Here is a 22,354-nt window from a genome sequence, read left to right as displayed (position 1 = left end):
GCCAAGGTCATGCAGGTCCTTGGCCTCCTCCATCGCCAGACCATGGCAACACGACGCCTGGAGGAAGAGCGCCTCATCTTCCGCCTAGGAACCCTCCAAATACAAGGGATGAATGCAGATTTCTCCAGCTTCCTCATTTCCCCTCCCCCCACCTTTTCTCAATCCCAACCCTCAGACTCAGCACCGCCTTCTTGACCTGCAACCTTCTTCCCGACCTCTCCGCCCCCACCCCCACTCCGGCCTATCACCCTCACCTTAAGCTCCTTCCACCTATCGCATTCCCATTGCCCCTTCCCAAAGTCCCTCCTCCCTACCTTTTATCTTAGCCTGCTTGGCACACCCTCCTCATTCCTGAAGAAGGGCTTATGCCCGAAACGTCGATTCTTCTTCTCCTTTGATGCTGCCTGACCTGCTGTGCCTTTCCAGCCACATTTATTGCCTGTCTCTCGTTGCCATTGAGAAGGTGGTGGTGAGCTGCCTTCTTGAACCGTTGCAGTCTATGTGCTGTTGGAAGACTCACAATGCCATCAAGGAGGGAATTCCAGAATTTTGTCTCAGCAACAATGAAAGAACAATGTTATTTCCAAGTCAGGATGGTGAGTGGTTTGGAGGGGAACTTGAAAGTGATGGTGTCCCCATGTATCTGCTGCCCTTGTCCTTCACGGTGGAAGTGGTCAAGGTTTTGGAAGGCACTGTCTAAAGATTAAGGAAACTTGGTGAACTTCTACAGTGCACCTTGTAGTTAGCGATCACAGCAGTTAGTGAGCATCAGTGAGGGAGTGGAACTGCCGATCAAGTGGGCTGCTTTGTCCTGGATGGCGTTGAGAATGTGATGCTGGAAAAGCACAGCAGGTCAGGCAGCATCTGAGAAGCAGGAAAATCGACGTTTTGGGCAAAAGCCCTTTCAGTGATTCAGTGATGGTAATGCTATTGAATGTCAAGAGGTGATGGTTAAATTGTCTCTTGTTGGAGATGGTCATTGCCTGTCATTTGTGCAGCACAAATATTAAGTCTTGGCCTGAGCCTGTATATTGTGCACAGCTTTTTGCATTTAAACATGGACTGCATCAGTATCTGAGGAGTCTCAAATGATCAGAACATTGTGCAATCATCAGTAAACATCCCGACTTCTGACCTTATGATGGAGGGAAGAACATTAATGGCTGGGTCTAAGACATTATCCTGAGGAACCCCTGCAGAGATATCCTGGAGCTGACTGACCTACAACAACCACAATAATTTTCCTATATGCCAGGTATGATTTCCATCTGATTGCCATTGACTCCAGTGTTGCCAGGCCTCCTTGATGCCACACTTGGTCAAATAGAGCCTTGATATCAAGGGTGTCATTCTCACCCTTGGAATTCCACTCTTTTGTCCATGTTTGAACAAAGGTCAGGAGTTGGGTAGCCCTGGCAGAAGTCAAACCTGGCATCACTGAGCAGGTCATTGTGGAGCCGTGTTGCTTGATAGTACTGATGATAACACCTTTCACTACTGTACTCTTGTTCAAGATTAGACTGGTGGTGGTGGTGGGTGTGGGGTGGGGAAGGGCGGGGGGGTCATTACCCAGGTTGGATTTCTCTTGATCTTTGATCACAGGACATAGCTGGGCAATTTTTCATGTTGTCAGGTAGATTCCAGTGTTGTAAATGTATTGCCTAGGGGTATGCCAAGTTCTGGAGTGCAAGTCATCAGTATTTCTACCAGAATATTGTCAGGGCCCAAAGCCTTTGCAGTATTCTGTGCCTCAGAATGAATCAAATTGGCTGAATACTGGTGTCTGTGATGCTGGGGATCACTGGAGGAGGCAGAGATGGGTCATCCACTCTGATGGAACTATCTGGCTGTAGATTGTTTAAAAATGCATTATCTTTTGCACTGATGTGTTGGGCTCTTCCATCAATGAGGATGGGGATATTTGTGGAGCCGCCTCCTCCAGTGAGTTGTTTATTTGTTCACCACCATTCACAACTAGCTGTGACAGAATTGCGACAGATCTGATCCATTGGTTGTGATCACTTAGCGCTGTATATAACTTGCTGCTAATGCTGTTTAGCATACAACCTGTTGTATAGCTTCACCAGGTTGATGCCTCATTTTCAGGTGTGCCTGCTGCAGCTCCTGGAATGCCTTCCTGTACTCTACATTGAGTTACTGGAAAAGCACAACACATTTTTAAGCTCTGATCTCCAGCATCTGCAGTTCTCACTTTCTCCCTGCACTCTACATTGAGTCAGGGTTGATGGTATTGATAGAGTGGGAGACATGCCAGGTTATATAGATTGTGCTGGAGTACAATTCTGTTGGTGCTGATGGCCCACAGCATGTCATGGATGCCCAGTACTGAGTCTCCAGTTCTGTTCAAAGTCTATCCCATTTAGCATGGTGAGAGTGCCACTGAACACAATGGCAGATAATATCAATATGAAGATTGGACTTTACCTTCATAAGGACTGTGTGGTGGTTACACCTGTTGGCACTGACATGGACAGAGGCATCTATGGCAGGTGGTTTGTTGAGGATGAGGTCAAGTATATTTTTCCCTCGTGTTGGTGTCCTCACCACTTGCTGCAGACCCAGTCAAGCAGCTATGTTCTTTAGGAGGCAATCAGCTCGATCAACTCGTGTTGTTGCTGAGACACTCTTTGTGGTGGCCATTGAAATCCCCACCCAGGGTGTATATGCACCCTCAGTACTTCCTCCAAGTGTTGTTCAACAAGGAGAACAGTGCGTGGTACTCAGTAGAAGGTTTCCTTGCCCATGCTTGACCTAGTCCTATAGGACTGCATGGTCTCTGTTGGATTCAATGTTGAGGACTCCCAGAGCAACTCCCTTCTAACTGCATACCATTGTGCTGCCACCTCTGCTGGGCTTGTTTTGAGATGTTCCTGCAATTGTGGCTTGTTAGGCCATTTCAGTGAGCAGTTAAAAATCAACCATATTGTAGTGGGTCTGGAGTTACATGGAGGCCTGAGCAGATAAGGACAGCCATTTCCTTCTCTAAAGGACATCAGTAAACTGGATTTTTTTTCTAATAATTACCAAAGCTTTCACAGTCATCATTACACTTGCAATTCTAGATTTTTATTGAATGAAATTCCACCATCTGCCAAGGCTGGATTTCATCTCAGGTCTCCAGAACATTACCTGTGGCTTTGGATTACTAGTTCAATGATAATAATACCATTAGGCTATCGCCTTCCCCCAAAAAGGGTGTATAGCTGGATAGATTAGTTAAATGGGTAATCTGATACATTAAGTAGACTGTGAATGGCTGGATAACTGGATTGATGCATGGATTGGATGGATATATTAGATGGAAAAATAACGAGAATGGATGGACTGGATGGGTGATGGGATCAGATGAACAGATTAGCGAGTGATAGAGTTCAGGGGGCTGGTATGGAAGGATCAATTTGTTACATGGACTGGGTAGATAGATTAGACAGAAAGATGCATGGCTCACTTGCAGAGTTGAAGGGCTGGGTGGACTGAATTGATGGACATTGGGTGGACTGGAAGGATAGATGTACAAATTAGATAGATTGGGTAAATAGATGGACTTGAAGAGTATCTAGGATGAAAGGTTTGAACAGATAGATCAAAGATTGAATGCTGCCTTCCATAAATACATGAATTTGAAGTATGGGGCTTAGATGGATGGATTCTACAGATGTCTTGATGAGTTGATGAAAGGCTTGGATTAATTCATTTTTTAGACAGATAAATACATGGCTATTATTTGATAGCATTACATCAAACATCCTTTATGTTATATTTCAGATTAACAACCAAATACAGTGCCTAGATGCATCTGAACTGATCCAGTTAGAACCTATCATCACTTGAGCGATGTGATGAATGTGACAGATAAATATATTTACGATACATAATACTTTTTAATAAAAAGGTTCAGAGACAAGTTTTGAGTAGAACCACCAAAGTCAGACTGTTATATGAGAAGACTCCAACTTCACCCAGAAGATTAGAAGTTTCTGTGAAACTGGCAACATGTTAATGGCTAAGTTTCATACAAACAGCAGGTATTTGTACCTTGCAATCTCTGTGCACACTACATAGTGAGTATAATGTATTAAAGGAGCTTCATTTCATATGGTGCAAATTAGATATGTATACAACTAATAGATGTTAAATATTTTAATACATGTAATTACAGATAATTAGTTTGCTGATAACTTGTTAAATATTAATTGCAGCAACTGCATACTTTCATATGGAACTGTTTCAGATGATCAGCAAATTGAAAACAAATACTGTTGTACCTGTGCTGATGCAATATCCTCTACCTCATCAAAATTAAAGTTTGAAGGAGAGTTTTGTCCAAGAAATCTGCAGGCCATTTTATCTTTATAAATTATTGTCTATGGAAGGATGATAGACAACGGCATTACAACAATAAGCAGAACACCTCAACAGAATGAATTAACTATCATTTTCACATCCTGGGTGCTTGTATACTTTTATTATTTGTTAATGAAATGTGACACTGTCAATATTTCCCACCCATCTCTAAACTGTCCTTAAGAAGGTGGTTCTAAATTGCTTCTGCACTGGTGCAACACATGTGGGTATATAAATTCACAGTGCTTTAAGGAAGGGAATTGTAGCGTCTTAATATCTTGTTATGATGATTCTCTAAAGTGACCATTACAAACAGAGCAAACCTCTGCTGTAGCTATTAGCTGGCAGTGGGCTTGTTGTAGCTGACTATAGCATGACTTCGTAGATCCTTTGAGGAAATTTATTGATGCTGAATTTCTCAACTGAGACTTGTTTGTTGCGGTTGTGAAAACTGAATATGCCAAATAACTCCATGGGGTTCAAACTACTACTGAGCAAGATTCTCATTTAGGAATGCAGCATCCCTGAATTTATCTTCATAACGCTTATTAAAATCAAAGGACACATCATCACATTTTACAATTATAGCTAGGGGTGCAAAGGAATTATGTATATTTATAAATATATCCAGGGCAACTGAGTGTTGTTGCACTTTAAAGGAGTTGGAACATTATTCCTGTCACATAAAAACATCTAACAAAATATCGCTGAAGATGGAATTAGAAATCTATTTTCAGTAAGAAAATTGTTTGATCCCCTTTGTGTAGAAAGCTCTTACCTGCTGCCCAGTTTGGGAAACATCATCTTTGAAGCGTAACTTCCTGTCTAAGTCGTGTATTACAGCATCCTTGCTATCCCGTATTTCATCATCTATGGATGTTCGTGGCGATTTGGGCACCTTCTTTAAGATACCTTGTGGAGGGCTGCATTATTAAACAAAAAACTGTCACTTTATAACATTTGCACACATGTAATGAATAAAACAAATATAATAGATTCAAGATAAAGTAGTAATTTAGTACCCATTAACAACAAGACGATGCAGTTGGTTAACATGTTGCTACTGGATTAACTGTTAGAACCCATGTGAAATTATTTTGGGTCAGCTTCAGTCTATGATATTCCACACATGATGAAATTATTTGGTTATATTCATTTTCTTTTGTACTGAGCAAGACAACAGCTGTGACTGGTGACATTTTCTGAACAAGCAGTTGCAAGATGGCAACGTTCAATTCTGCCCAGCAACAGCGGAGGGACTTTCATTTGTTGACTCAGGAAAGTTTGATGGGTCACTAACTTGAGTACAAAAGTAGACAGGGTTAAAAATGTCAGTGAGTTGACAGAGACAGAGAGAAAATAGATTCCATGTTAGGAGTCCTAATTTTAATTACAAGGAAGACAACTGATTTACATGATGTCTATATATGGAACAGTAAGTCAGTTTCCAAGAACAGATGGACGTATCACTGTTGCTATAAGGTACATCAAATTCTCGGATTTATTGGATAGCTATGTTTCTCAGTCAGGGCTTTGGAAAAGTCCTGGAAGTTGTGGTGTTCAAAACAAGCCAAGTGCCGCTAATAGGTCAGTATAGCTTCAACAGTGAGGATGAGCCTGTGTGTATCTGTGTTAAAAGCAGTATTTGCTTCGAGCCTAAGGAAAATCTAAAGGCAGATGAAACTCGTTGTCAGCAAAAGTCGCAGTTGTGCCAAAGAATAATTTTTTACAATTTCTCTCATGGGTGAACACTGCTGGTTGGGCCAGCATTTATTGCCTGTCCCTAGTTGCCTTTAAGAAGGTGAGGGTGGGCTGCCTTCTTGAACTGCTGCAGTCTAGGTGCTTTGGATTGACACACAACACTGCTAAGCAGGGAATTCCAGGATTTTGATGTTGATCCAGCGACACTGAAGGAACAGCAATATGTTTCCAAGCAGGAAGATAAGTGTCTTGGAGGGAAACTTGCAGGCAGTGGTGTTCCCAAGCATCAGTTGCCCTTGTCCTTCTAAATGGAAGTGGTCATGGGTTGAAAGGTGCTGCCTGAGGATCTTTGGTGAATTTCTGCAGTCCATCTTGTAAATAGTACACACTGCTGCTATTAAGCATCGGTGATGGAGGAAGTGGATGTTTGTGGGTGTGGTGCCAATCATGTGAGCTGCTTTGTCCTGGATGGTGTCAAGCTTCCTGAGTGTTGTTTGAGCTGCACCCATCCAGGCAAGTGGGGAGCATTCCATCACACTTCTGACTTGTGCCTTGCAGATTTAGGGGAGTCAGGAGGTGAGTTACTCACCGCAGTATTCCCAGTCTCTGACCTGATGTTGTAGCCTCTGTACTTATATGGTAAGTGCAGTTGAGTTTCTGGTTCATGGCAATCCCCAAGATGTTGATAATGATTTTTTCAGTGATTGTAATGTCAAGGGGCAGTGGTTAGATTGTCTTTTGCTGGGGATGGTGATTGCCTGGCATTTTGTTTGGCATGAATGTTACTTGTCACTTGTCAACCCAAGCTTGGATATTATCCATTTGTACAGCTTCAGTGTCTGAGAAGTACATGGAATGTAGCCTTAGGTCAGGGGATCGTGGACTCAGGACAGGACGGTGATCAATCAGAACAGTAGCAGTCACTGAGGAAGGCTTTGACAGAGAGTCTGTTGAAGTTGGGGGGTGGTTGGGGGGAGGGAGAGGTTTCAAGACCAGATTTCTAAAAGTTAAAAAGTTCAATCCCTTGTGAAGATTTGATGACCCATAGTGTCCTTAACATTTGGCAACTACTGCAAGGGATTTGTCCTGATTACATTCCCTATTTGACATGAGCAATGGGTGTTTGATCACAATATATTATTCATGTTTAACGCACGTTAATTCTGGGTGTTAGAAGTGAGTTATCTGTGTAATGAAGACTGTATTACTGATCTAACTTGTACAGTAAGGAAATGTGATTGTTCAAAACCATGGAATATTATGGCTTTATCCTCTATTTTGTCTCACCTCTTATTAACTTTGACAATGTAACGGTATTGGTCCCTAACTGGATTATAATTATAAATTTGGTGATCCAGTTTGGCATTATAACATGCCTCATAAAACAGCCCATAGTCAGCAAAGGTGCACAATCTTGTTCTGAAAGCCCATAGTAATGGCTGATACTGGATGCAGAGAATTCATTGGCTGATCTACCAGTCCATGACTGCTGGATTGCCACTTAACTCCTGTATTTTTGAAACAGCACTGAGTTTCTCATTCACAAGTGGTTGTGGAGTCACTTCGCTCTCTCTATCACATGCTGCTTATTCTGGTTGGCATGCAAGAATCTCTGTTTTGTAGCTTTACCAGTCTGACACCTTATTTTTAATTATGCCTGGTGCTGCCCTGGCATGCTTTTCTGCACTCTCATTGAGCTAGGGATAATCCTTGGGCTTGATGGTAATGGTCGAGTGAGGGAAATGGTGGGCCATAATGTTGCAGATTGTGCTGAAATACAATTCTGCTGATGTCCCTCAACACACCACGGATGGGTGATTATCGAATTGCTAGATCTTTTTGAAGTCTGTTTCATTTTGCACAGTGCTAACAAATGGAGACAAAGTTGCACAATTATTCCAATTTGAACACTCACATCTCGTCACATACCAGCTTCTTGATACTGACTTTTCAGTTACCATTAAGCAAAGTCTTTGTTCTCGAGCAAGTTATTTGTTTCACAGATAAATTTTTATCAGAATAAAATCAGTTAATCATGTTGCTGAAGGTTGTATTTTTCTTAAGTTTGTGGCTTCGCTTCATTAAAGTAACAGGAGAAAACTATCTATAAGGTAATGCAGTAACTATTAGAAATGGATGCATTCAGCTGGGAAAGTGTGGCATTTTGACATTCGGAAATTCTTTTCGGATCTACAGTGAGATTGATGATCTAATAATCTTGGTGTTGATAGAGACAAAACTGGGTGTGTTTGTGAGGAGTACAGGAATTCAGGATGGAGCCTATTTTCATTGAATTTTTACTTGTTGAGGCTGTCCACAAAAACATTGCCCATTCCTATTCTGTCCTCACATGGAGACAAGTTAACCTCCACATACCCCACAATTGAGACAATGCTGGGCTCCCTCAAAGTGAGATCATCTGTCTGAAACAAGCAGTAATTAGCCAGAAGTGGGGTCTAATATTCTGCTTCCAAACAGAAACGGAACCATAGTCAGACAGGAAAAACAGTAAAAGGACAGGAATAGACAGGGAGAAACTTTCTTATATAGGCAGAGGGCCTGAGGAACAGAGCATGCCGAACAGACAGGGAGAAACTGTTCCAACATAGATAAAGGTCCCAAGGAATACAGTGTACAAGTTTAAGATAATTGGCAAAAGAACCTGAGGAAACATGAGGAAGAGCTTTTTGAAGCCACAAATGTTTAGGATCCGGAATGCATTGCTTGCACACATGGAGCAGGCAGATTCAATTCTCAAAACCAAACCGGATAGTTATTAGGCAAGGTCTTTTCCCCAGGGTGGGGGAGTCTAAAACTCAAGGGCACAGGTTTAAGGTGAGAGGAGAAAGATTTCAAAGGGACCGAAGGGGCAACTTTTTCACACAGAGGATGACATGTACATGGAATGAGCTGCCAGAGGAAGTAATGGAGGCTGGTACAATTTCAACATTTAAAGTACACTTGGACAGGTACATAGGTAAGAAAGGTTTAGAGGGATATGGTCCACGCCCAGGCAAATGGGACTACTTCAGTTTAGGAAGCCTGGTCAGCATGGACAAGGGTCTGGGCCGAAGGGTCTGTTTCCATGCTGTGTGACTCTATGACTATTAGACAGCAATAAATGTATAAGATCATGGAGAGAAGGTTATAGAGTAGGACTGATTAGCATTCTAGCTGTCAGAGAGCTGTCCCAAGCAGAAAACACCAAATGATCTTCCGATGCTGTGATCATTCTATGATCATATGGACTCCATGATTGAGAAGGGGGTACACAAGAGAACAACAGAACACATGCTCAATCAAATTCAATTAAAGCAGACTGACAGATGGAGAATCTAGCCTCACAATTCCCTTACATAGTAGTTTAGAGGAACAAGCTTTCATGTCCCAATTCCCAATCTTCCCACACTGAATCACACAGTTGTAATACATTTTTGTAACTGACACTTACATTGCTGGAGCACTCTTGGGAAGACCCATAGCATTGGTAGATGGTGCAGAGGGCAATGATGGTAGTACAGAGCTGAGGAAAGCCACAGGATTCTGAACTGGACTTGGGCAGGAGTTGCCAGCATTAATTGAAGTTGGTGATACAATCCGAGATTGAGAAGTTGGCAGAGAAAGAACTGGAGAAGAAGTGGCTTGTCCTGTAGCACTCTTGATGGAGAAACTGTGTGAGAGTGGGGATGACAAACTCGGACCAGGATATTTATCAGGATTCTGAAATGCTGCTGTGAGTGGAAATCCGAAGTAATTCTCTTCACTATACTGCTTTCTTTCAGATACCCTATTCAGCATGGGCAGAGGAGAAAGTGAGGGGGAATGACTTCGGACAGCAGCTGGCATAAAACTCTGAGTGGCAACAAACTGCTTTGGCCGAGTATAATTGAATGACTGGGGCTGGTTGTTTTTCAGAGTTGGTGACCTGCTAGATGGGCTTGATTGCACGGATGATTGAGGAGTAGAACTGACAAGATTCATGGTAGATTGAAATGCAGTTGGCACTGAGGAAGACATAGAAGAGGACTGCTGCGCAGATTGTTGTAGGATTGCTTCTTGTTGTTCTTGTAGGACCTGGCTGTGTAGCTGTTGCAAATGGACAGGATCACTGCACAAAGAACAAGAGAAAGAACAAGGCAATGAGTTAAATCCAAGTACAAACAGCTGGCACAGATATGCAGATTTAACACAAATCTCCTACTCTGAAGAAAACAACACAATGTCACGCAGCCCCTCTCCAACGATGAAATGCTCCATCCCAGTGCTGCTATAAAAGTCCTTGTTTTAATGACAATGACTGTTCCCAGGTAACAGGATCAGAGCTGTGAGTTAAATTCTGTCTAAAATTGCACTCTTATTGCTGAAGAGTATAAGCACGAAGAATATAAAGTTAATACAAATATTTCCCTCTTTCTCTGCCTCTTTCTCCTCATTGGCGGTCTGTGTTGTCCTTGACGGGCTTTGCATGTAAATTAATTAATTTGGAAATGGGGTGCTTTAATGATGGGAAAAGGAAACTGTTCAGTTGTGAGTCAGAACACTTCTGGATAGAAAAGAGTAAGACAAAAAAAATTAACAAATCTTGAAGGGCTCTTCTGATGCAATCATAGAATGCCTACAGTGTGGAATTAGGCCATTCATCCCATCAAGTCTACACTGACCTTCTGAACAGCATCCCATTGAGAGCCAGCCCCCTACCCTACCCCATAATTCCACACCTATCATGGTGAATCCAGAAAACCTACACATCCTTGGAGATTATAGACAATTTAGTCTGGCCGATCTACCTAACTACACATCTTTGTGATGTGGGAGGAAACCAGCACACCCGGAGAAAACCCATGCAGACACAGGGAGAATGTGCAAACTCCACAGAGCAAGTCGCCCGAGGCTGGAATCGAACCCGTGTCCCTGGTGCTGTGAGGCAGCAGTGCTCACCACTAAGCCACTGTGCCGCCGAACAGTAGTGTCCCTACCTCTGAGCCAGAAGGTCCAGGTTCAAGTCCCACCTGATTCAGAGATGTGTAGTAACATCTCCAAACAGGTTAATTTAAAAATTAAATTAACATAAATCAAGTTTTTGATCCAATTAACGCACTGGACAACACAGAAACATTTATCTTAGTATTCGATCCACATATCAAATTACAAAGTTTTTTTTGAGAAAGTTCTACATTACAACAGTGACTACAAATCAGAAATATTTTATTAGCCATATTAACAGTGCAGGAGGTCCTGCAGTTTGGAAACATGCTATATAATACAAGTCTTTCTTATTAAACAGTAAGCCAAACAGCAACATCTCATATTTAATTATACACCTAATATGCTTCATTAGTTGTCCCTAAACCACCTGAGGATTACCTGGGATGACTTCCAACACCGTTTTTGGATTAGGAACAAAAACATGGTTATGTATTATTATGTTATGACATTCTCATTGATGTCTGCAATTTTGGCACAGTTCAGGAATTACATAAGTATGCTCTCCCACAAAACTGAACTATACTACACTGACATACAACTCTTTTGATCCATTCAACAGGGTGTGCCATTCATCCAGATGAAGTTAGCGCGGACCAGCTGATCTTTCATGTTCATGGGCCATTGAGAAATGTGGCAATAGGAGCTCTCCCACTGGTTTCTGTGCTACACCCAGCCCCCAAGAATCTTTCCATTTACTGCTGATCCACCAATTCTACTTCTTCCATCCACCCACCTCTCCCCATTAATACCCCACTTTTGATTTGGATTTATGCCCAGTGTTCATCCCACAATAATGAGCGATAACCACAAAAGTTGTTTGGGCCTCTTACTGGTGCCATCGAACAAGTGGTGTGGTCATTCTGTCACCACAACTGCCTGTTATCTAAACAAATCAAAACGTGGGTTCACAGTCTCCAACTTTAAAACTCTTTTATTGCTGCTAAGATTATTTCTGATCTTCACAGCTTAGACAGTCATATATTTAACAAGGTTCTTGCAGTGTACTAGGCTGATGCATACGTCACAAATTGAAAGCATTCAGGAAAGTGGGACATGAGCATGACTCATACTGAGGCATTGAGGTACTCTGTGGGGGATCAAAGGGTTAGATGTTGGGTTCAAAGAAAATAGTTGGTCTCTTGTAGAAGTGGACAATGTCAGAAATTTTTAAGAATAGTGAAGCATACAGAAATGTTTTGTTTATTGAAAGGCAAGGTATCTGAGTGGACCACAGGAAAGAGCAACAGTTGCCTATTCCACTTCACAAGCTTGATCTGACATTCAATGAAATCAAAGCTGATATGCAGTCTAACTCCTTAAAGAAAAAGTTGATTGATTTGCAAAAGTACGAAGGGATATGAGGCAAAAGTGACTGTAAAGGCGAAGTCACAATTTCATTGAATGGTAGTGGAATGGGCTTGAGGGGTGGAATGGCTTACACTTGTTGCAATGTTGTTCCAATTCAAAACTGGCTAATTTCTATAGAAGTCAAGCTTAAACCATCACAACGTCGAAAATGCTAAAACAAAAAACAAAATTTAATTAACCTGTTCACACATGACACTTCCAGGGCAGGTAGGACTTGAACCTGGACTTCCTAGCTCAGATATAGGGGCACTACCAGTGTGCCAAAAGAGCCCTGACATTGTAACTGCAAGTCAACCAATGGTTCCAATATACTTCAGGTATTAAAGAGTCTATGACACAACCATGCAACTCAAGACCCATTTACCTCACTGTTTAGACCTTTTCAAGGAAGTGAGACACAGTCAGCCGCTTTGTTGAGATTCAGACTGTAAATTAAATTCTCTGCCAGCACTCATGTGAAGAGGCTGCATACAGTTTAGTGGCTAGTCTTACCATTAGTGCACTCTCCTAACAGTAACCAGCTGAATAAATATATCACTGCTGTGAGCTTTGAGCATTAATTAAGGCTGTGTTCAGCTTTTAATGTTCATTTGTTGCTTGAGATTTACTGTGCTGAAACGGACTTTTGATACTCACCAGAGGACTTTCTGGGACAGATTGTAAAGACATCACAAACAGTCCATTAATATTTTCCCTGGAAATTTTCTGAGCACCTCATTTAAAATGAGTAGGCTATGCTGACTGACATCAAGGACCATGCACATTAGCAGCGATAACTCTCATAAATGTAACAAATGGTGACAAACACCAATTAGTGATACCTATTTCATTAAAATTATAAGAGAAATTAAATGTGAAAGAAAGTCAACTTTTCTTTAAGTTTTAAAAAATCAACATAATATTGTACGAATGTGCAGTTGACAGTCACTGTCAGAGCTTTGGTGTCAGAACACTACGAATGAATGATTGCTGAGCTACAACACCTGAAATAAAGCACCAACGAAAAGGGAGTGCTTAGTCACAGACATTTTGTTAGGAATCTTCCTTGGTGTGAAGTTGGATTAGCGTGGGTGAGGCAGAGCAGCATCAGCTACTGTAAAAGAGAAGGCTGAATGCTGAGGGAACTTCTTACCATCTCAGAGTAAGAACCTCTCACCTTTACTGATACATTCAAGAATCTGTGCACCGTCAAACTTTGTGCCCAGCAGTCATACAATGTTCACTGTGCGTCAGTCAGAACACTCCATGCCATCAGTAGAAATGGGTCCATGAGGCTTTTATTCCGCAAGGATTGCTTCGAATCAGCACTTGAGTGCTAAGTCATCATCTCTCAGAACATGAGTAAGTGATGGTAGTCATCAATTGGATTTAAACAATTAAAACTAGACTTTCAAACATGTGTGTCTTATTCGAATCCACTCTGAACCAGGAGGCCTATGTTCAAACCCCACCTGCTCCAAAGGGGTGTAATAACATCTCTGAACAAGTTAGTTAGAAAATAAAATATCGATTCTCACCTGATTATGTGGTGCAGTGGCTGTGTCAGTACTGTGGGCCAGGAGACCCATGTACCAGTCCCACTCATTCTAAAGGTATGTAATAACATCTCTGAATAGGTTGATTCAAAAATATCTGTAAACAACATTTCGCATTTGAAACGTAATATGTATCTGGTCCTTATTCTGAGTAAGGGTCACTCAACCTGAAACGTTAACTTTGTTTTCTCTCCACAAATACTGACAGATCTGCTGAGCTTTTCCAGCAATTTCTGTCTTTGTTTGTGTTTGGTGTTGTTGTACTACCCTGAACAGGCTCTGTATGTAAAAACGTTATAAAATGGAAACATGGATGATTTAGCAGTGGTGGATAACAGGTGATATCTCTTCTCTTCCCTTCCCCAATGTCATTAAATTGAAGAAGTTCTGCAAAGAAACTATCTCCATGCTTTTGTTATGTTATTCCTCAACAGAATAATGTTGAATATATTAAATGAAAGGACTAGCCCATGATTTACTCTTCAATCAATACACAATGATACAGACTCAAATCAACAGATTGAAAACTAAACTAAATGGACCACACCGTGTTTCCAACTGGAATTCCATTAGAACACTGCAGAGCACATAAATTACACTGAACTTGTAAACTCAGTACTCTCATTTTGAGGACAGTGTCAAGATTACAATATCTTTTTAGGGGTTTTGTGGAGCATTGGTAGTGTCTCTACTTCTCAGCCAGGTGGCCTAAGTTCTACCTGCTCTAGAGATGTTTCATAATCTGTCTGAACAAATTGATTAAAAATACCTACCAATGTCTTTGCTTATATTTCAGTCATTACTCCCTGATTTCTATTCTCATTTTTCTACCAAGATTCCAAAAGCTGGTTTTAAGTAAGTTTTTCAAAAAAATCACTTTTCCAATTAACTGATTGCCATCCTGTGAACCTAATTATCATTTTTATTCCTCAATTCATACTTAATTATGTTTTAGGAGATAGAATAAAGCAACAATGTAAATTTCACCTCCAGCCCTCTTGTGGAATAACAGCAGAACTTTATACGGCTGTGTACAACATCACTCTTGAGACTACAAGATGTGAGACCTGAAGTAAACCATTTGGCCCATGTGAGTCTGCTCCACCTACACTGAGATCACAGCTGATTTGATAATGCTCAATTCCACCTTCCCGCATCTTAATTCTCTTACTGATTAACAATATGTCTGTCGCAGCCTGGGATATACTGAAAGATTCAGCCTCTACAGCCTTCTCAGTAAAAGAATTCCAAAGATTCACTACCCTCAGGGAAAACATTCTTCACTTCTGTCATAACTAAGTAGCCCCCTACATGGAGATTATGTTCTCTGGTCCCATATTCTCCCACAAGGAAAACTAACCTCTCAGCATCTACCCTGTTAAGCCTCTCAGAATCTTGAATGCTTCAATAAGATTACTCATTCGATTTTAGAATGAGAGGCAGAATTGCATGCTATTCAACCTATTAAGAACCCCCCCCACCCTCCCCAAACCCAGGACCAACTTATAGATGGCATGGTGGCTCAGTGGTTAGCACTGCTGCATCACAGCGCCAGGGACCTCATTTCATTCCATCTCTGGCAACTGTCTGTGTGGAGTTTGCACATTCTCCCCATGTCTGTGTGGGTTTCCTCCGGGTGCTCCGGTTTCCTCCCACAAGCCAAAGATGTGGAGGCTAGGTGGATTGGCCATGCTAAATTGCCCGTAGTGTTCAGGGATGTCAAGGTTAGGTGGATTTGCCATAGGAAATGCAGGGAGTTGGAGGGATTGGGGGTGAAGGGGGGTGTCAGTGGGATGTTCTTCAAAGGGTTGGTGTGGAGCTGATGTGCCAACTGGCCTGCTTCCACACAGTAGGGATTCCAAGAAACCTCAGGAACATTCTCTGGACTGCCTCTAATGCCCGTAAATCTTTCCTTAGATAAAAGAAAGGGATCAAAACTACTCACTAAAGCCTTGTACAGTTTCAGCAGATTTCCCTATTTTTATACTTTATACCCTTTGAAATAAAGCTCAACATTCCATTTGTCTTCCGTATTACTTGCTGAATTTTAAGCTTTTTTTGTGATTTATGCCCAACAATCCAAAATCCCTGTGATGCAGCTGCATTTAAATAACAATAATCTCCTCTATTCTTCCTTCCCAGATTATTCTTGATCAGCCAAGTTTTTGTCTATTCACTGCCAAGTTTTTGTTTATATCCCTCTGTAGACTCTGTGTCATTTTTATCACTTGCTTTCTGACATATTTTTATGTCATCCACAAACTCAGCAATAGCACATTCACTTTCATCTTCCAAGTCATTAACAATTGGTGTAAATAATTGTGGCTCCAGCACTGAATCGTGTGGCACTCCAGTTTGCTATCTTGAAATGCATGCCTTATCCCAATTCCTTGCCTTTCATTAATTAGCTAATCCTTTATCTATGCTAATTTACTACTCCATGACACCAGTTCTTTATTAAGATAAGAGGTAGCCCTGAGGAGCTTCCCATGTTGGGTTTCTGTCCTACTTCAAAGAAGCCAGTAACCTTCACAGTGCTAGATATGAACTGTCAAGATTGGGCCGATGCTAATAACACATTAACATAAGGTGTGTGTGACAGTGGGACTTAATAACTAGACTGCAGGCCAGAGCAGGCAGTTGGATCCAGTGGAGGTGTGGGCAAGAGACATGGAATTGATTGCAGAGGTTGAATTACCAATGGCTTGTGAGGTCAGGGTTTTTAATCTTCAAAAGATTGGCAGGATAGGTAGCAGTGGATGGAATAAAGTAGGAGGACAAATGAGTAATATCTGGTATTGGGAAATATTGGAAGATTGCAGAATAGTGTCTTCCTCTTGGATCCATTCAGTTACAGAGGATTCTCAACTGACTTAAAGCATTTAACACAGCTCGTGTAAGAGTCTACAAAGTACCACTGCAACATTTTGCTGTGCAGAAAAATTAACTGATCTGTACTGAAACTACACAACTTATGTTGACTCCTGTTCTGGAAGGTAGGGAGCCTTTTGATATCCATAGAATGAAACAGAGCTGTGTTGGCTGTTCAATGTAATGGTGTCAGCAGTGAAGCACTGTGTGTCAATGAAAATGGCATCCAAAATAGATGTCACACAAAGGTAACATCTTCAGTTTGAGAAGATAACAACGTATAACCAAAGTACAGGAAGCTGTATTTGAAGACTTTCTTGTCACTGAGAACTGTGCCCATTTAGAAAAAGAAATGCAATATAGCATGGAGAACTTCTCATCTGCACAGTCTCACGATCGACACCAAAAGGACTGAAGACACATACCAATCTGTCCCCACAAAAGAAATATGTGAAGCCAACTATTTGAGTTGCTGGTCAAAGATTTCAAATTGACAGAATTGCCTACCTCAGTTGCAGCTTCTCCAGAACAATTCACACTGCTGCTTAAGCCTTTGGCAACTCACACAAATTCTCTGAAAGTGAAATGGAACACACCAAACTACAACAACTACCAATCCCCAGATTGAAAACCCTGCCTTTCCAGGTGCTTTCTCCTGAGGGGGTCAGGCCAAACTAGGAGTTTATCAAGGAAGACATTCCAGGTCATTAGCTTGGTTTCTTTCTCCACTAGCAAACATGGGGTGATACTGTACATATAACAATCTGTTTCCCAGGAAATATCATTGGATTAACCTGCTGTAAATCGTGTCACCTTATTATATGTGATTGGTCTTTTCTTGTAATTAAGGCTGTACTGTTTCTTAAAAACATATAAATAATGTGTAATTTTCGAATGTAATTGTGCCATTTCTCCACGGAACATGGAAGCTTTTAACCTCCATGTTGCTGGACAAATCCGCGGCAGGCTCTGTTAATTTATTAAACTGGTAACCTTGCTTTAAACAGACTGTACTCCTAGTGGTTCCTTTGACCGATCCAGAGACTGAGAAGCCCTTCAAGGGGCCTAGATCTCAATTTGAATATTTGCTGTATTTTCTGAGTTTTAACTCTAGATTTCCTGCTTTGCCATTATTTTGTGCTAAAAAAAATTCATATTGATGGGCCTGATAAATGAGAGTTGAGAATGATTAATAGTGCCTGGTAGCTGAGATTAGAGAGTGATAGTAAGTAAAGTAATGTTGCAAGAACATCAGAATTCCTCAATGAACAAACGCCATATTAATTTCCCAACAAGTTCAGTTATCAAAAGGAAAAATAAATGACTGACAGAACAATAGCACAGCCTTTATTTATTGAGGTTCAGAAAATCAGAAAATCTATGGCGCGAGCTTGGGCAGTACCTGCCAAGTGCATGCGTAAGAGAATCAGGGGACAATTACCCCAGATTTTTAAATAAGGAAAATGTCTTGTCAATTTTCTAACTTTTCAGCTTCTAAGACTCTTGTATTAAATAATTTAATGAACAAACAATGAACACTATGAACAGGCATAATCCAAAAGTAAACAAAACTAACTTCAATGTTCTGTATTGCCGGCAGACATTCCGCTTTTGATAATGCTGTTTGCTTGGGTCCAATAAAAGAAAAGGTAATATTTACTTGTTGATAACAGTTTAATTGTGCTGATCAATCACAAAACTGGTGTTTGGCTCCATGCTTCAATTGTTAACATTAACCGATAGAACCCACCTTGCCTGCAGGTTTAACGCAGGTTTAGATTTGCCAACGAGTGTTTTGTTAATACCTGTGTACCTGGATTAGACCTCAAGCTAAAAGTAACCTAGGCAACGTTCACACGTAGGGTAGGCTGGGAGGGAACACAATACATTGAACAGTGCAGACCAGTCATCACCACAGGAATAGAAAATTTGGTGTCAGGATTCCAAGTATAAATGTTCAAATAACCAATAAACCTTTCAGCAATTTCAAAATTCACAGTTTATGTAAACACTCACTCAGTCTCTCTTTATGGAACTGACATTGGTTACTTCAAGTTAGCTGTCTGTTTGGCTTCAGAATAACATGTTACATTTTTTGATTAAAGTTTAGTATAGAAAACATTACAGTATATTAAGAAACAAATACAACAGGAAGCACCTTTTGAATTGTTACTTGAAATGTTGAGAAAAATACTGTATCAGCTAATTAATTTCTAAAACTGTCCTTTTTTAGACTCTCCCCCTTCTTCGTAAGGCCCTCAACAGGGTAACTGTGAAAGGTAGTTACAGCATTGGTAAGAATGACTGGATAATAACAGGTCAGTCTTCCTGCACCATTACAATACATTGGATATTCTGATACTTTCAAGAATGTATTCTGTTTGTCAAATAGGTATGCCACTAAAATGCTTAAAAAATTGTATTTCATAATAATCTTCAATAGATAAATATTTTAATGCAAGTTAACACATTTATAGAGTGTGTTTGTGCTTTCCAGAACAGCCTAAGAACTGGTTATCTCGTTCCAAGCTCAACTTTGAATTTCCAGCTGGAGCCATGCATCCGAGGATTCAAGGCCACACACTCCGGGGTTTTCTTAGTGACTGCAATTAATTTCAAATGATAGAAAACTGCAGGCGTACAGCTAAAATTTCAGGAAATACACCCCCAGTTTGAGAGACCTTTGTAGTATCATGTCTGTGCATGGTGAATGATCATTTTTTTGAAATCTTTACTCAGCTAGTATTTTAACTGTTTCAGTTACCACAGTCTGTGATCCCATGGTCTAGCAGATCCATTATCATGATCAGCAAACCAGCAAATCTGGTTCATTGCGGAATGTAGGTATGCATGCGAGAAGCATCACCTGGCATATATAAAGAATAGGTACCATACTGGTGAAGCTACAGCAAAGGATGAAGTAGCATGCAATAGACAGTGATAGGCCATCTCACAACAATTAGGTCAAAGCTCTGCAGTCCTGCCACATCTGGTCAGGAATAGTGCTGGGTAATTAAACAACTAACCAGAAGAGGCAGCTCATGAGGGCAGAGCCTAATGAGGGCTCTAATGAGGGCAGAGCCTAACACATCAGTGTAAAATCAAAACTCAAACATTTGCAATCATTTTCAGCCAGAAATGCCAAGTGGATGATGATTTACCTCAATATTCTCCTGAGGTCCTCCCAATCAGAAAATTGCTTTTCAGAAAATTGCAATGTGTGAATGATATCAAGAAAAAGCATTAGCATATTTGGATACTACAAAAGGACCTCATTGCATCACAGCTGTAATGCTGAAGATATGTGCTTCAGAATTAGCTGCACACTTAGTCACTATATCAGTACAGTTACAATACAATACTAGTATCTACCTGACAATGTGGAAAATTGACTAAGTATGTATTGTCCACAAAAAGCGGGGTAAGTCCAGTGTGGCCAATTCCTGTCTCAATCAGCCTGACTGTGATCATTAGCAAAGTGAAGGAAGATGTTATTGACAGTGTGAATCAATTGGCAATTACATCACAATAACTTCGTAACAAGTTCAAGGCAGTAAACATCTCAAAGAATCAAACGATCACCCATTGACATTCAAAAGTATTGTCATCACTGGATCACCCATTATGAGGACCATCCATATAAACACTGTCAATAAGAACATGACAGTGGTTAGGAATTCTACAACAAGTAACGCACCTCCTGACTCTCCAAAGCCTATCCACAAGGCACAAGTCAGGAGTGTGATGGAATACTCCCCTCTTGCCTGAAAGAATGCAGTTCAAACAACACTCATGGAACTTAACATTATCCAAGATAATATTGCTTGATTTGTTGGCAGCTTATTCACCATCTTCAATATTTGATACTTTCAACATTCCCCACAATAGTTCACAGTAACAGCAGTATGCACCACTTACAGGATAGACTGCAGCAACTCATCAAGCTCCCTTTAACTGTACCTTCCAAACCTGTGATCTCAAACACATAAGGACAAATTAAACAAAGTTATTCTGATACTGCGTAAATAGGATAGTAAGCTCCCTTTCTTTATAACCTGATGACATTTGTATTTTAAATGGGAGGATCCTATTGAGACTATTCCTAATTACTGCAGGTGCTAGTTTCATCCAAAATCTTTTAGACTGCAATAATTCACCTGTATCCTCCAAGATTAAGATGAATGCCACTTTATTCTGCTGTTGCCACAGTTACAGCTTCAAGTGAGTTGCTGACCTTTGTGTGAAACTAAAAACCAACACCATCTTTGAGAAAGGCTGCTCAGTGTACGGCCATTAAACTCTGTTTTAATTGAAAACAATCCATGTTTTTCTATAAATAAACTGGCCACTATCTGACAGTGCAATCCTGCAGTTACAAGAACAAATACAAGTATTGCGACTACAGACAAATTCGACCAAATTCAGTTCATTTTCATAGCCGGACTATCATTTTGAAAACTTGATTACCCAGAACTTACTGGAACAGGGAATTTTGTGGCAAGGTTATGACTTTGTTCTCCACCTTTCAGCTTACACAGTTTCTGTTGTTTAATTTGCTGGAAAAGGCTTTTTGAGTTAGTAACAGTGTGACGAGGGCAAGAAAGCTTCGAGAATGTTGCTTAATGCTGAGGCCAACAACTGAGCTCCTAAATGAGATTTAAGGGTTGTGGGTTGTGAAAGGAACAGAGGAATACCAGAGGAGGAAATCGAGTGAATTATAGTCACTTCAGTTTTAAACAGCGATATGAAGTGGAGGCAAACTAGATTGAGAGGAAACAAGAGTCAGAAAAGAAAAATTTTAAAAACCTCAAGGAACAATTTCTTATCCTGAGGAATGAAACATCGTGATTTTAATTGTTTATGGACTGAGAGTTTTGGTCCAGGAACTCAAATTTTGTAATTAAAAATATACATAGATCATGAAGCATCAACTCTGTCTTTTCTGTGGTTAATTTGCTTCAACAGCAATTCCTTAAAACTCAAAGAAGAATTGAGAGTGAGCTCAGCTTAAGGCAAACAATTGAGTGGTGCAAACTTTCAAGCAATTTGCATCTCACAATATATCTCTTCCTCACCACAAATTGTTAGGTTATTTACACACTAATAATATTGTGTCGGTTAAACTTGCAGTTATTTTCCCAACAATTTTACTCTGTGTATACAAAAACTGCTCGTTTGTATGTATATATAAATTAAAATAAATTTGAGTCCACTGATTATTAATTTGTAAGATCAGTGACTTGAAGATAGCTGGAGGCCGAATCTTTTAAGGGGAGTTTACTTCACACAGCCATACTTCGTAAACAATTGATTGAAGATGTATCTGTACTGTTGTGTGTCTTCAGTCAGCTGCATTTCCTTGATCACAAGCATTGTAGTCCTTTTATGTAGATGCTTTTTCCATTATGTGTCTGTGACATGTTGACAGATGTTTACATATGTTAAAGGTTCTACTTGACTGAAAAATGTTGCCATAGGAATACAGCCAACTACAGATGCACATGTCGGGTCTGTTAGAGGCTTCATTG

General features: G+C 40.6%; 1 protein-coding gene across 8 annotated transcripts in view; it reads right to left on the bottom strand.

Moving 5' to 3' along the window:
- mypn (myopalladin) overlaps window positions 1–22,354 on the bottom strand; it is a 309,016-nt gene that overhangs the window by 55,840 nt on the left and 230,822 nt on the right. For 6 of the 8 annotated variants that reach the window (XM_043712278.1, XM_043712277.1, XM_043712280.1 and 3 more), the window contains 3 exons: window positions 9,518–10,174; window positions 5,144–5,288; window positions 4,287–4,385 (listed from right to left, as the gene is read on the bottom strand). In XM_043712278.1, coding sequence (XP_043568213.1) covers window positions 4,287–4,385; window positions 5,144–5,288; window positions 9,518–10,174 — 901 coding nt within the window. The remainder of the gene's footprint in view (window positions 1–4,286; window positions 4,386–5,143; window positions 5,289–9,517; window positions 10,175–22,354) is intronic. The other 2 variants (XM_043712281.1, XM_043712282.1) reach the window with 1 other exon arrangement.

Source organism: Chiloscyllium plagiosum, chromosome 22 (genome assembly GCF_004010195.1).
Source record: "Chiloscyllium plagiosum isolate BGI_BamShark_2017 chromosome 22, ASM401019v2, whole genome shotgun sequence".
Lineage (NCBI taxonomy): Eukaryota > Metazoa > Chordata > Chondrichthyes > Orectolobiformes > Hemiscylliidae > Chiloscyllium > Chiloscyllium plagiosum.
Note: the sequence above shows the minus strand (reverse complement) of the source record. Positions and strands in the feature narration are given on the sequence as shown.